At 44.1% G+C, this 14,142-nt stretch overlaps 1 protein-coding gene across 1 annotated transcript in view; it reads right to left on the reverse strand.

The window, feature by feature from the left end:
- DGCR8 (DGCR8 microprocessor complex subunit) overlaps positions 1 to 14,142 on the reverse strand; it is a 96,086-nt gene that overhangs the window by 2,187 nt on the left and 79,757 nt on the right. The window contains exons 10-13 of the mRNA XM_073628692.1: positions 7,214 to 7,314; positions 4,829 to 4,935; positions 4,598 to 4,725; positions 4,296 to 4,409 (exon numbers count right to left, since the gene is read on the reverse strand). Of these exons, the coding sequence (XP_073484793.1) occupies positions 4,296 to 4,409; positions 4,598 to 4,725; positions 4,829 to 4,935; positions 7,214 to 7,314 (450 nt within the window). The remainder of the gene's footprint in view (positions 1 to 4,295; positions 4,410 to 4,597; positions 4,726 to 4,828; positions 4,936 to 7,213; positions 7,315 to 14,142) is intronic.

The raw sequence follows: 14,142 nt of genomic DNA on the forward strand, positions 1-14,142 counted from the left end.
TATTCTTATTCATTTAATGTGGAAGCACTATGGGCAGTTTTAAGAAAGTTTGTTCAAATTAACATTAGATTTCAACCACTGTAAGGGGGAAAACTTGAAGCAGGATGGAACACTTTTATTGGATGAACAATTTCTTAAAGTGTATGCGGTTTTCGATTCAGGAAATTGCATTCATTCCAAAATCAAATGTTGAAAGCAAATAAAATTTTAAATACATTTAAAAAATGACATCCAGTCATCAAATGTACAAAGATTTTTCATCTAACTATGCACACAAATGTTTGGCTAAAATATACTAGTGTACAGTATAGCTAACTTTACTGAGCTGTACTGCCCCTCCCCTGCAATTCCGGTGACTGTGCTCATCTCTGGAAAACACACAGAGGCACAAGTGATGTCAAACGAGAAATCCATCTCAGTGCAGTGTCAGCTGAAATGGGGACCGCATACTGTCACACCATGGATCTTAGCCTCTGAACCAGGTAGAAATGTAGGACTCGACTATGATTTATGCAGAATTTCAGGCTGGAGGAGCCACAAATGAATAAGAAATCCTTAAGGAGCAGGTCTCCCTCAACCCACCCAGTCTCATTTTCTGGAGACCAAAATGACTATCGCAAAAGGCATAGAAATCACCTGCCTTAATACTGCCGCAAGGGAGAACAAAATCTCATGGATAAATGTTACACAAAAAGATGGTTAGCATTCGAGACAAACAAACTTGAAATGTTTGTAATCCCTGGTTATATTACCACAATCCACTGCATAGATTCAGGGCAGGGGTGGGATCCTGACCACAGGAGGCAATTATCTATATATTTACCTTCTCTTACTCATCCTTTTATCTTTTCCTCTCTTCTTTCTATCCTCTAATAATGTTTTTTTCCCCAAATCTTTATACACTTGAAGAGTAAAAGTTATATTATGGATGCTATGTCTTTCACTCCAAGTGAATATTGATCACTTGTTCGTGAATATATGTTCCTGGAAGCCAGGCTGTTACAGGCCTTGGTGGACTCTTGCCCATGGACACAATCTCCTCCACTACCTTTGCATCAGACCTTTCAAAATCACGTTCAGTGACACATTCTGGCCACAGTTTCCTCCAGGCTGAGTTTAAAGTTGCGTGAGTGAGCTCTTCCCAGGCTTTGTCAAGGAGGTTAATGCAATGGAGAACATTGAAATGTTTCTTCCAGAATTCAAGGAGTCAAGGACATCTCTTCAGTGACATTAAAACACCTAGTGAAGAGCGCCTTTGTGTACAGCTTCTTGAAGTTACAGATCACTTGCTGGTCCATGGGCTGCAGAAGAGGTGTCATGTTGGGGGGGGGGGACTTGACCTTTATGAAGTCATAATCAGCGTCCATTTCATCCACCAATGCTGGAGGGTGTGCCGGGGCATTGTCCATCAGAAGAAGGCACCTTTCAGGCAGTTGGTTGTCAAAGATATTTTTTTACGGCGGGTGCAAACACCTCATGCAACCATTCCATGAACAATTGCCTTGTGACCCAAGCTTTCACATTGGCCCTCCACATGAATGGTACACCAGTAGTGAGCTTAATCTTCAGATTGACCCTCTTGCTGTGTGAGAACGCAAGCGTCAATCTGTTCTTCATGGGCTTGTGCCCCGGCAGTACCTTTTCCTCCTGCGTGAATAGGTTCTGTTCGGCATCTTTTTCCAGAAGAGCCCTGTTTCATCATAGTTGAACACTTGTTGAGCGATGTATCCTTTCTTTCTTGTAGGCTTCTGCACCAGCCTTGTCTGAACTGGAAGCCTCACCAGGTCTTCTGTATTCTTCACTTGCTGCACTTGTAGAGGGGTTAGTTTGCAGTAAATCACTGTGCAATTTCCTGGCTTTTTCACAGATCATAGCTTCACTAACGCCATCACCTGCCAGCCGTTTATCATTCAACCACCACTAAACAAAAGTTTTTCCACCTCTTCCAGCACTTGTGTCCTCTGCTTGGTGAACATCGTTACTCCTTTTGCCACATCAGCTTCTTTGATGGCAGCTTTGTTCTTCAAAATAGTTAAAATTGTCGACTTTGCCATCTTGTACTCCAAGGCCATATCAGTCACACGAATACCAGTCATGCTTTTCCAGAATTTCCTTCTTCAGCTCAATGGATATTTTCTTAACCTTATTCTTAGAATTCCTGCTCTGCACATCCTCGTCACCTTCATTACCGCTCTGCACATCCTCCTCACCTTCATTACCGCTCTGCACATCCTCCTCACCTTCATTACCGCTCTGCACATCCTCCTCACCTTCATTACCGCTCTGCACATCCTCCTCACCTTCATTACCGCTATGCACTTTCTTCTTACTATCATGCTTGCTCTTAGTTTTCTTTGGAGCCATGCTGGATGTCCAGTACAGTACGTGCTAAAAAACACACAAAACTGTAAAAGCTAGTGTGCACAGAGATGTGTACAGTACTGTACAGTATGTGCTAAAAAGCACACCAAAAAGCTTCAAAATACTGTGTCTTACAGTACTCTTCTCTGTGACCGCGATCCACCTACAGGAAGTCACAACCACGTGTCAGAGCAGGGAAAATGGCGGCGGCTCGTGTTCATGAACCGAAGCTGAGTTTGCGTACCGAAGCAATTTTTTAATGAACTTTTCTGTTCGCAAACTGAGTTGTTCATGAACAGAGGTATCACTGTATTGGTTCTACCAGAAGAAGAATATGAGGATCAAGTGATGGGTAACTTGATCAAGGCAGTGGCAGCAGAGTCAGTCCACCTTTCAGTTGTCTACTCTTGGGATGTGGACTGCTGAAATCACTGAACAGCAAGCTTCTATCCATATTATTTGGCTTGCTCCCTTCAAAGGCTGCATGACTCCTGGTGCCCCTTAATGGTTGATGTAGGCCAGAGTTGTGGCATTGTCGTCTGACTGAAACCTGACTGGGTGTACTCACAGGAAGGCTTGGCTTCCACAAGTGACCATACTCCCTGGACGGCAAGGGACTGATCACTTCTTCCTAGTCTGAAAGACTGCCATCTGTTTTCCAGTGATAAGGAAGCAAAGACTTCCCTACTGTTAAGGCTGGGGATCCACCAAGGAAATGTCTTGCTTGGCTAGACATAAGTATAATCGAGAGAAGAAGCAGGTTTCAGGGTAACAACATATGCTGGAGAAGTCTCAAATGAAATTGGGCAAATGGTACAGCCTTGAAGGAGGCTACCATGACGCCTAGTACTTTTTTTGGGCTGTTTTGGAAAATATTGAGCATGTGCTTTAAGAGAGAGAGTTCTTCTCTGGAAGGAAAACATATGCTTGGGATGTGTCCATAACCAGACCCAGGTATTTCAGGCAAGGAGAATCAGATTTTAGGAAGACAATAGGAAGAGAATCAGATTAGAGAGCAGATTTTTAGAAAGTGAACACTCAACCGAAAGCCTGGAGCATATGAATTGTCCTGAGCACGTGTGCAGTCAGCTGTAAAGAAGGGGAGCACTTCAAAGGAAGGTTGTCTAGATAAGTGGTTCTCAACCCTGTCTTCAAGTATCCTTAACAGGCCATGTTTTAGGAATTTCTCTTAGATAAAATAGCTGTCCAAAATACCAAGCCATTGACTCGGATTTAAAGCACCTGTGTGAGATAAAGGAAAACCTGCAAACATGGCCTGTTGGGGGTACTCGAGGACAGGGTTGAGAACCACTGGTCTAGATAACCTGAATGAGTTCTTATCCTGAGGACAAGAGGTGTTTGAACATTTGTGCATTCTCTGGGAGCAGAAAATAGGCCTAAAGCTCAGCGCGAGAAACCATAAACGGCAGTCGCTGCAAAGCACAGAAAGTGCTGATGAGGTGGAGAAATGGTTCTATGGAGATAGGCATCTTGGATGTCTACGGATAGCAGGTATTCCCCCTGTCTAAGGACAGGGAGGCCATTACAGACCTTGGAGTTTCCATGCAAAAAACTTTGAAATTTGAAGGCATTGGTTTCCCTAGAGTAGGACAAATAGCCATTTGATATAGGGGACACTTCCTGTTCCCAATTTCACGCAGGCAGGAAGTAGGGAGATTTTGCCGCTAAATTTGGGTCCTGTCTTACACCTGTTAAACAGGAAATTAGGCAAAATCTTCCAAATATGATAAATACGACAATAGGAAGAGTGACAGAGGCTTATATGCTTTAATCAAAAATGTCCGACCTGAAGTCACGTTTCACGGCTTAGGTGACCTTTATATATCTCACAGGTCGCATTACTGACATACAGCAAACAGACATGAATTCTGAAGTGTAACAAGGGGGGTTCAGGATATTCAATTGCCACTTACCCTCTCGTCTGCCAGCTTGCTCATCTCTTCCTGCAGCTTATTCAGAATATGAAGATTTGGCCTATTCTTTTTCGCATACTGATGTAGTTCTATTACACTTTTATCTGCATTTTCCTGAAGAAAAAAAAAGAAAAGGCCAAAACCAATCAAGAACTTTACAACACACCAAGAACTAAGCTAGGATTGGCAAAAAAAGGCAACACAATGGTCAGCTTCATTGTAAGATGGAAGTACATAAGTGGCCAAAATGTTGATTTACATCATACTTTTATTATTTCTGCATGGACATTTCTATAACTAACCTGTTTCACCATCTTGGTGCTCTCTCTCCCATACATACGTAATAGGGATCCCCAGTTTTTCACATGAGGATGGAGGAGCTGCAGGATTTTCTGTGATGCTAACTGTTTTCCAACCCTCTTATTTTTACCTAAAAGACCAGAAGAAACCATGTTAAAAAGTGGACTAACATCAGTTATTACAAAATTACAGAAATCCAATTTGCTGATGAAATAAAAGAACTCTGCACTCACACCAGCCTTTCACAGTATGCTTTCCACAAGTCATAACATATTCACTCTTCTGGTTCTTGCCAGGAATTACTTCAAACTTTATGGAAGTATCACCCATCCCATGGTTTCTGCAAACAAGCATAAAACAGTCGAGCAAAGCCAGTTTAAACAGGGAAACTGGGGGGGGGGGGGGGGGCAACCTTTTCCCAACAGGCTCACTTTTAGTATTATTGCCTAAACAGCTGTGCAGTTTTTTGTTTGTTTAAAAATAACAAACATGTTATACTTGCCTGTTCTGTGAAGTGGTTTTGCACAGAGGAGCCCAGATACTCCTCTTCTCGGGTTTCTCATTGACTCTCCTAGCCCCTCCCTCCCATTGAGTGCCCCAACAGCAAGCAGCTTTCTATGGGGGCACCCGAGCTGAGCTGCAGCTCCCTGTGTCCATTCAGACACGGAGCTGTGACCTGGCCCCGTCCCCTCTCCTCATTGAATTTGATTGACAGCAGCAGGAGCCAATGGCGCTGCTCTGCCGACTCAGCCAATGGAGAGTCTTGGGCAGCCATGAGTCTCCTGCAAAATCGCTGGATAGAAATGGGGCTCAGGTAAGTATTGGGGGGGCTGAGGGAGGCTGCTGCACACATAAGGCTTATCTTAATGCATAGAATGCATTAAGATATAAAACCTTCTGACTTTACAACCACTTTAACTAGTGTTAAGTACTTAAATTCGACTTGATGCTTCCTAACCCTCTCCCAGCATGAACGCATAGGATTAGAACAGTCTGATACCTAATAACAGTCAGTAAGGTGGCTTTCAAGCTTAATTTCACATTGGTATTACTTGCTATTCCTGACTCTTTGATTTTATTTAACCACTTCAATACAGGGCACTTTCACCCCTTTCCTTCCCAGGCCAATTTTCAGCTTTTATCGCTCTTGCACTTTCAATGAGAATTGCACTGTCATGCAACACTGTACCCAAATGACATTTTTATCATTTAGTTCACACAAATAGCTTTATTTTGGTGGCATTTATTCACTACTTAGTTTTATTTTTTTGCGCTATAAGCAAAAAAAAAAAAAAAAAAAAAAAAAAAAAAAAATAGGAGCGAAAAATTTCGGAAAAAAAAAAAACAAAAAAAATATTTTCTACTTTCTATTTTAAAAGAAATCCAATAAAATCTAATTTTGTCATAAATTTAAGCCAAAGTGTATTCTGCTACGTCTTTGGTAAAAAAAAAAAATACTGATAAGTGTATAATTGGTTTGTGTGAGCAGATGATCTCGGACACTGTGCCGGTTGATCAGTGTGTAAAAAGCTCATACTCACTGATCACTGGCCAGCTGCAGGCGATCCACTCTCCGCACTGACAACTTCCGCATGAGGAAAAGAGAGCAGATAGCCTAGCAACCGTCTCTCTGTTTACGTCACATGATGGCTGTGATTGGACACGGCCATCATGTGATCAGGAGGGCCAGTCAAAGAGCCCTCCTGCCAATCTGAGATGCGCCATGTCCGCGTGACACGAGCGCATCTGGAACACGCCACTGCGCGGGCACGATCCCTCTCCTTCTGAAGGACATTCTTGAACGTCCACTCAGGAGAAAGCGCCCCACCGGCCGTATATGTACAGTGGCCGGGTGGGAGGTGGTTAAAAACTTGACTGACTTTAAAAAAGGTAAAAGTGAGGAAATACATTCTAGGCAATGGCTCACTATTAGGGGTTAGGTTACCTTTAAGGTTCAAGGAAGAGGTCAGTGCTGGTGTCAAATCATAGTTAGCGGTGAGGAAAAACACTAGTTTTAACATTTGCTTTCAAAACAGCAGAAGTTCAGCACCAAGAATTAGATACTGGTTTCCGACATCATTTATTACAGTTTAAAAAATAAAAAATGTGCAGACTAGTCAATAGGGCAAGCTCTGTTCCACTAAAAATTTCCCAGTCTCTGTACTTAAGTTATTGATAAGATATCAAATCAGCCACATAGGAAAAGCTCCTTTTTGGCGGATGTACAAACCAGTAGACATGTATTGTTAAAAGTAAAGCACAGCCATTTTTTAGCGACACTTGCAAAGCAAAACATGTGCAAGAAATCATCAAATATGCTGCCACATATACATAATTACAAAACTATAAATGAAGCCAAATCAAAACTTTTACATTATTGCTGACAAGGGGCTTTGTGTGGATTTACTTGTCTTCCTGTCCAAGTGACAACCGCTACCTTGTTTGGTACTGCTTTCACAGAGACAGCAAGCAAGGTGAAATTCCCCCAATAGGGTCAAGGTCAGCAATAAAAAAAAAAAAAAAAAAAAAACTTGACAAAAATTACTACTATTATAACATCTATTAAAGAGAAACAAAAAACAAAACACACAATGGGATTTCAACTGTAAGAAATCTACCTTTTAAGGCACTCAAGTAGAATCTGATGTGGTGACAAAAGTCCAGCTTTATTGGTCAACTCATACACTCGTGAATCTTCAATACTGATGTGGTTGAAATACTATAAAAATATAAAAGCGAGCAAAGGCTTCTTACAATGTATGTCACTGAATAATATACATATGTATTAGGGATATTTGGTTTACTTGTAAAATACTTTTGCCTACTCAAAGACACAGGAAACCGTCATATTTATGACTACTTTTGTATAAGAGAGAGGGAGAGAGATTAAAACCACAACTAAAGCCTTTTAAAATTGATTGCAATCATTTAAAAAAAAAAAAACACACACACACACACACACACACACACACACACACACACACCAAAAAAACAGGTTTATACTTACCTGCTCTGTAGAATGAAATTACACAAAGCAGCCCCGAACAGCCTCATTTTGGGTCCCCCACCCATCAGCACTCCTGGCTTCTCCCATTCTTGGTGTGCCAATGGTTCCCACTGCCTCCGTAAAAGCATGTGAGAGTGGGGAGAGCCACTACAGATGGAGGAACTGGCTTTTTATTAGTAACAGAAGGCTATGCTGAAAGTGTGTCAGCACAGCCACCTATAGTCTCCACGTGACAAAGCAGTAGCACAACTAGGAAACAGTTGTTAACCTATAACAAGTAGTGCCTGAAGAGGGAGCTTCATGACCAGTTTACCTGGGATTTTAAATCAAGGGTGGAGGTTTAGAAAAGATTGAAAATACATTTTTAGATTATGGAATATATGAAATTGAGGCATCATTAAAAACGCAAAACTTCTCTTGGTACTAAATATAATGGTCTTTTATCCATATTGTGCACCTTTTCTTGTACAAAGGTTTTTATTGAACATAAGGATCAACAAAAAGAATACAAAAAACAGTGGTTGCCCCCCATGTAAACACATCTACTTATAATTGCAGGTATACAGAGAATACGACAGTATTAGACATAATAAATCGCACACTTTCCTGATATTCAGGAGGGGTTACATTTGATCTGCGGGCCTTATGAATATGCTAGCCTACTAGACTTCAGTAGCGCGTGTTTAAGTTTATAGAGCTTATTACAGTTGAATGGGTTAACTTTGAATGCATAGCAACATAATACGAAAGAGACCATATGACGCTGGGTAACACATTCTCTTATGTCCTTAAAGTGGTCGCACATTATGTGTCCAACCCAACAGAGGTTGGGCTGTAGGTCAAAAGGAGTCAAAGAGAAGAAAATAAGAAAAAGATGTAAGAGGGAGAAGGCCATGAGAGAAGAAGAGGGAATGGTGCAGAAGAGGAAAAAATGGGTAGGAAGGTAGGGGAGGGGTCCCCGGGGTGAGGGGAGTGGAGGCATCTCAGAGTGAAAGCAGCACAGGATCAAATCTAGAAGGGTGGACGTGGGACACCCAGGGTTGCCATGTCCGAAGGAATTTATCATGTGTATCTGATAGCACAGCTGTCAACTTTTCATTAATCATAATATCATTTACATGGTTTTTGACTGCTTCGAAGCTGAGAGCCGGAGTTTTCCAGGCTTTTGCTATGGTCAACTTAGTTGCAGTAAAAATATGTGACGCCAATTGGCGTTCCGGTCTTAGTAACTCCGTGATTGGTTTCCCTAGGAGGGCTTCATAGGGATCCCTCTTTATACTAGAAGTGCACAGATTCTGATCCACAATCTGCATACCCTGGGACATTTCCACCAGATATGTGCCATTGTTCCTTCCTGGGCACACCCACGGAAGCATAAGGGGGAGTAGGATGGAATAAAGCTCGCAAGTCTAGCTGGAGTGTAATACCACCTATATAGTATTTTGTAAGCATTCTCTAGGAATAGTACATTCCTGGAGCATTTGGACAGTAGCAGTCATGACCTGCCAGTCCTCTGGGTCTAATCATTTCCCCAACTCTGCCTCCCACTGGAGATATGGCCTCAGGGGTGTTTTTTTGGAGGCTATTATAGCTGCATATATTAAAGAGATCAAACCCGAGGAATGAGGTCATTTTCTGCATAGACTCTCGAAAGGGGTTAATGTGTAGGGGGTTGGTTGAGATTTAAGGAGTTGTTGTAGGAAGTGTCGGATCTGCATGTGGCTATAGTGTTCCCTAAGGGGGATGTCATGGGAGGATCGTAAGGCCTCGAATTAGATAATCTTGGTAGGGGTAAGCATGGAGTGGATATCTACAAATCCGTTCTCAGACCACCACGCGAATTGCATCGGGTATCTCGACCAGGTGGAAATAGCAGGCAGTGAAGAAAGTGTAAAGGGAGATGCGGGGAGATCAGGCTCGCTGAATATTTAATCAAGTCCCACAACCTGAGTGAGTGAGCCAAACATGGGCCTATGTTGGTTGGGCGGTGGGCCTTGGGGAGCCAAGGGAGAGAGGCCAGTGGTATTGGGTGGGAGTCCACCAGGTCAATGACGGCCCACAACGGCATCTGCTGTTTCTCATGGAGATGTGATAGCGGGGCAATAGCTGCCGCCGTGTAATAAGCTTGCAGATTGGGGACCGAGAGGCCACCACTGATCCTGCGGGCATACATCACCCGTTTATTGATTCTGGGTCTCGTAGAACCCCATATAAATTGCATAACTTTACGTTGGTGAATACATATAATATGGAGCGGAACGTGGACCGGTAGTACCCTAAAATAATAGAGCAATTTTGGGAGATAGGTCTTACGGATAGTTGCAATCCTTCCAAACCAGGACAGCGGGAGGGCAGACCAGAAGGTAAGCATAGCTGCCAATTTCCCAAATAGCATGGGGAAATTGGCTTGATAGAGGCCTGAGTAACTCAGGGTGAGCTTAATCCCCAGATAGGGTAGTGAAGTCAACCATTGAAAGGAAAATGCAGATCTTAAGTGTTCTAACGCAAGGGGCACGAGATTAATCGACATCGCTTTAGGCAAAGGTGTTTAAGAGGGACAGTAAGTTAGGTAGGGTGAGTCTAGGCTTAGTAACTGAGCAGAATATCATACGTGAACAGGGACAGTTTGTGAGAGGAGCCCGCAATTTCTACCCCCGCTATATCCGGATGGGATCGGATAGCCTCAGCCAGAGGTTCCAGTGCCAAAATGAACAGAAGCGGGGAGAGTGGGCAACCCTGCCGGGTCCCTCTTTTAATAGGAAAGGTAGGCGACTCAAATCCATAATATTTCACCTTAGCCTGGGGGGCGTCATAAATAGCTGAAACTCAGCTCATAAAGGATGTACCGAACCCAAAGTGGTTTAATACCTGTATAAGATAGGCCCAGGACAGGGTATCAAAGGCCTTAGTAATGTCTTTTTTTATTTATTAGGAGAAAGGAGTTGAGGCGATTGGCCAAGATTTTTGTCAAGATTTTCATGTCTATATTGATCAGAGATCAGTCTGAAGTTAGCCTAGGAGGAGTGGTCTTTGTCAGGTTTTGGGATCATTACTATATTGGCAGTTAATAGATTTGGTGTTAAGGAGCGACCATCCTTAACAAAATTATACATAGTCGTGAGGTGGGGAGCGATAACATCTGCTAGCTTCCGATAATAAAGAGCCGAAAAACCATCAGGGTCCGGCCTTTTACCTACTTTTAATTCCTTAATACAATGAAGGACTTCTGAGACTTGAATGTCTCGGTCCATGAGTGATGTGTGGGCCTCAGATAGGGAGGGTAAGGAAAGATTTGTCAGAAAGTCATTGAGGGATTGGGAGGGGGGGTGGTTGGGAGCTGAGTAAAGTTTAGTGAGACGGTATCTGAATTCATCCAGAACTCGTCGTGGTTTCCGGTGAGGATATTGTGACGGGTCCGCAAAGTAATAGGAGTGAATTTCGGGGTAAAGGTACGTAATCTATTAGACAACATTGCATTGGGTTTATTAGCCTTGGCATACCATTTTTGCCTGGCCCAGCGTAGAGTGCGCTCTGCATCATCTGTCAAGCACAGATCTAGATCTGTCTAGATCCTACAAAACATGACCCGAAGGACCACTTTGTAAGCTTCCCAAAGTGTGACCGGGGATGAAACTGAGCCTACATTAAGTTTAAAATAGTCCATAGAAGTCTCATGGATATCTTTAAGGATCTCTTTGAAAGAGAGGAGAGAATCATTCATGATCCAGGGGGAGTACTGGGGTTTACTTAGAATAGAGTGGAGTATTGTCACAATAGGGTCATGGTCTGTCCATGGGGCGGCAAGAATAGAGGTCAAGTCTATCAGATAGAGGTGTTTCCTTAGGACAAACATGTGGCCTATTCTAGAGTGGGAATGATGGGGATGTGAATGAGTATAATCCTTACCCAGAGGGTGCAATTCCCTCCACACGTCTACCAGGTCATGAGATTGTAGGGAGTGTTTAAATATTTTGGCAGCAGGGGAGGGAAGTTTATGATCCGATGGGTAATTGTCAATAGAAGGATTCAATGACACATTAGAATCTCCTGCTAGGAGGAGGGTGCCCTTCTGGTGTGATTTCAACAGGGAGCAGATGTGGGTCAGGAACGGTCCCGGATTCTTATTCGGGGCGTAGTAAGACATAATGGTTACGTCATTGTCTTGAATTGTGCCCTGCACTATTAGGTATCTACCATTTGGGGCAATCTGATTACTGCAAATAAATTGAACAGATTTGCGTATGGCAATCACTCCTCTTTGTTTGGTGAGGCTATTAGCCAAATAAACCTGGGGGTAATCTGCCGCAAAATATTTAGGGCAGGATGAGGAAGAGAAATGCGTTTCCTGTACACATGCAATGTCTATGTTTTGTTGCTTGAGATATTTAAATACTTTGACCCTTTTTTGAGAAGAGTTCATGCCCTGAACATTCAGAGACAACCAGTGGAGGGTCATGGGATCAAGGGTGTGCTACTATGAAATGTTCCAGTTGCGCACCCCGGGGACCAAGAGGGAAGTGTGAGAAAGCAAAGGAGAAAGAAGATAGGGAAAGAAAAGAGGAAGAAAAGGAAGGCATGTGGTTTAAATTTATCAAAATGAGTTTGGTGTAGAGTATGCAATGAAAACCTAATTGCATCTTTGTGTGGACTCTGGGGTCCACAGTGGTGTGGGACATTGGCCAAGACAGCAGTCTTAGCCAAGTACCTACTCATGGGGGGAGCAGTGGTCCGCTGGAACCACCGGCCGGTTTACATAAAAGTAAATGCAAATTAAACAGTTTGTTAGCACAGAAATTAAAAAACTGGTAATAATACAATCTTCAAGAACCAATTCAAGCCATGCTGTTAACAATGTGTAAGAAAGAGAAAAAAAAAAAAAAAGCCCTAACGAAACAAGGCTTAATCGCCTGGGACCCCCAATGACAGTGGTCAAAGACACGCCGTCACCGGGTGGCCGAGCAGACTCGCCCGGCCAGTTCCCACCCCCAGGCCCCCCAAGCCACCAGGCGTGGATGGGGAACCCATGGGTAGGAACACAGACCACGACCGTCCCGCCCAACCAGTAAAAGATATATCTTCAAAGGAGTACTTTACCCCCTGGTGATATGCTAGTTCCGGAGACAATGGTAAAACATATGAGCTAGGCACAGCGGATAGCAGGAGATAGCAGGAGATCTATTTCAGGATATCGCATTGCTCCGGGAACAAGTAGTTGTGGACAGGCCAAGTTCGTTGGCCGTAGCAAGGGTCCAGGTTGCAAAGGAATAAGTTGGAGGTCTCAAAGAGATGCTCTGGAAGCGGTTTCAGCCATTGTTAGACTTATGGAACCGTTGGGCCTTAAGGTCCCGCAGCGGCAGGGATCGCTGGGAGGCCTGACGAGAAGGCCTAGCAGTTCCAGACTTAGAGGAGGACGACGGTGCATCTGTAGAAAATGGGGGCAAATCCAGTTGTAACTCCTGGAAGTGGCGCTTCAAATCAGACGGGGAGGTGGCATGAAACTGGCGGCCCAGGTGGGAGAACGATGGCCTGAATGGGAACCCCCATCTGTACCCGATTGCCTGGGTTTGCAGGATTTGAAGGTAAGGTTTGAGGCCCCGTCTTCTGGCAATTGTAACAGGTGAGAGATCAGCGAACAGTTGTAGGGGGCTTCCTTGAAAAGAGATATCTTGTTGTTCCCTGGCAGCCTGCAGGAGCTTCTCTTTTGTATGGTAGTAATGGAATGTAATGATGATGTCCCTCAGAGGGCCATCAGAGGGTTTAGGGGCCAAGGAGCGATGGATGTGATCAAACTCCAGCCTGTCTACTGGAATCCCGGGGGCCAGTTCCTGGAAAAAGGCAGTTGCTGTACCTTGTAAGTCAGTGATATTCTCTGGAATGCCACGGATACGAAGGTTATCCCTGCGGGCCATATTTCCTGCCTCCTCCAGCTTATCCTTGAAGGCTTCAATCTCAGCAGCCATTTTGTCTACTTCCTCCTTGTGTCCCTCTAGCACTGTAGTGGCCAGGTCCATGCGCTGCTCCAATTGATTAGTGCGGTGGCCTCTCTCTTTAAGGCCTCTCACCATGTCTGAAGAAAGCTTGCGGGAGGCCACAGTGATCTCATCCCCAACTATGCTGCGGAATTTAGCCAGCATGTTATCAGTGTCTAGAGGGAGAGGACTCACCAGGTCCGTGGGAAACTGCTGCAGGCTATCAGCAGGATGCAGGATCCTCTGCAGAATGCTGTGTGGTATCGTCTGGCTTCGGAGGGTCAGGCGCCATCTTGCTTCTCCCCCTTCCTGAGGCCGGAGAGGGCCTGTGTGATTGCCGGTTCCTTGGCTTGCCCTTAGCCACTTTGTACAATCACTGGGAGCGGCTCGAGGTGACCCGGAACCCGTCGAGGTATGCGTGTGGCGTCTCGGTATGCGCTGTGCTTTATCTGGACGGTTTATTCGTTCCAGCGGCACGGAGCGGAGGTCTCAGTCGGCCATCTCCTTCGCTCGCACCCATGCACCTTTTCTTTCCCCATCTTTTATATTGTGAGAAATACCCGATCCTGCC

This window comes from Aquarana catesbeiana, linkage group LG01 (assembly GCF_042186555.1).
Source record: "Aquarana catesbeiana isolate 2022-GZ linkage group LG01, ASM4218655v1, whole genome shotgun sequence".
Classification (NCBI taxonomy): domain Eukaryota; kingdom Metazoa; phylum Chordata; class Amphibia; order Anura; family Ranidae; genus Aquarana; species Aquarana catesbeiana.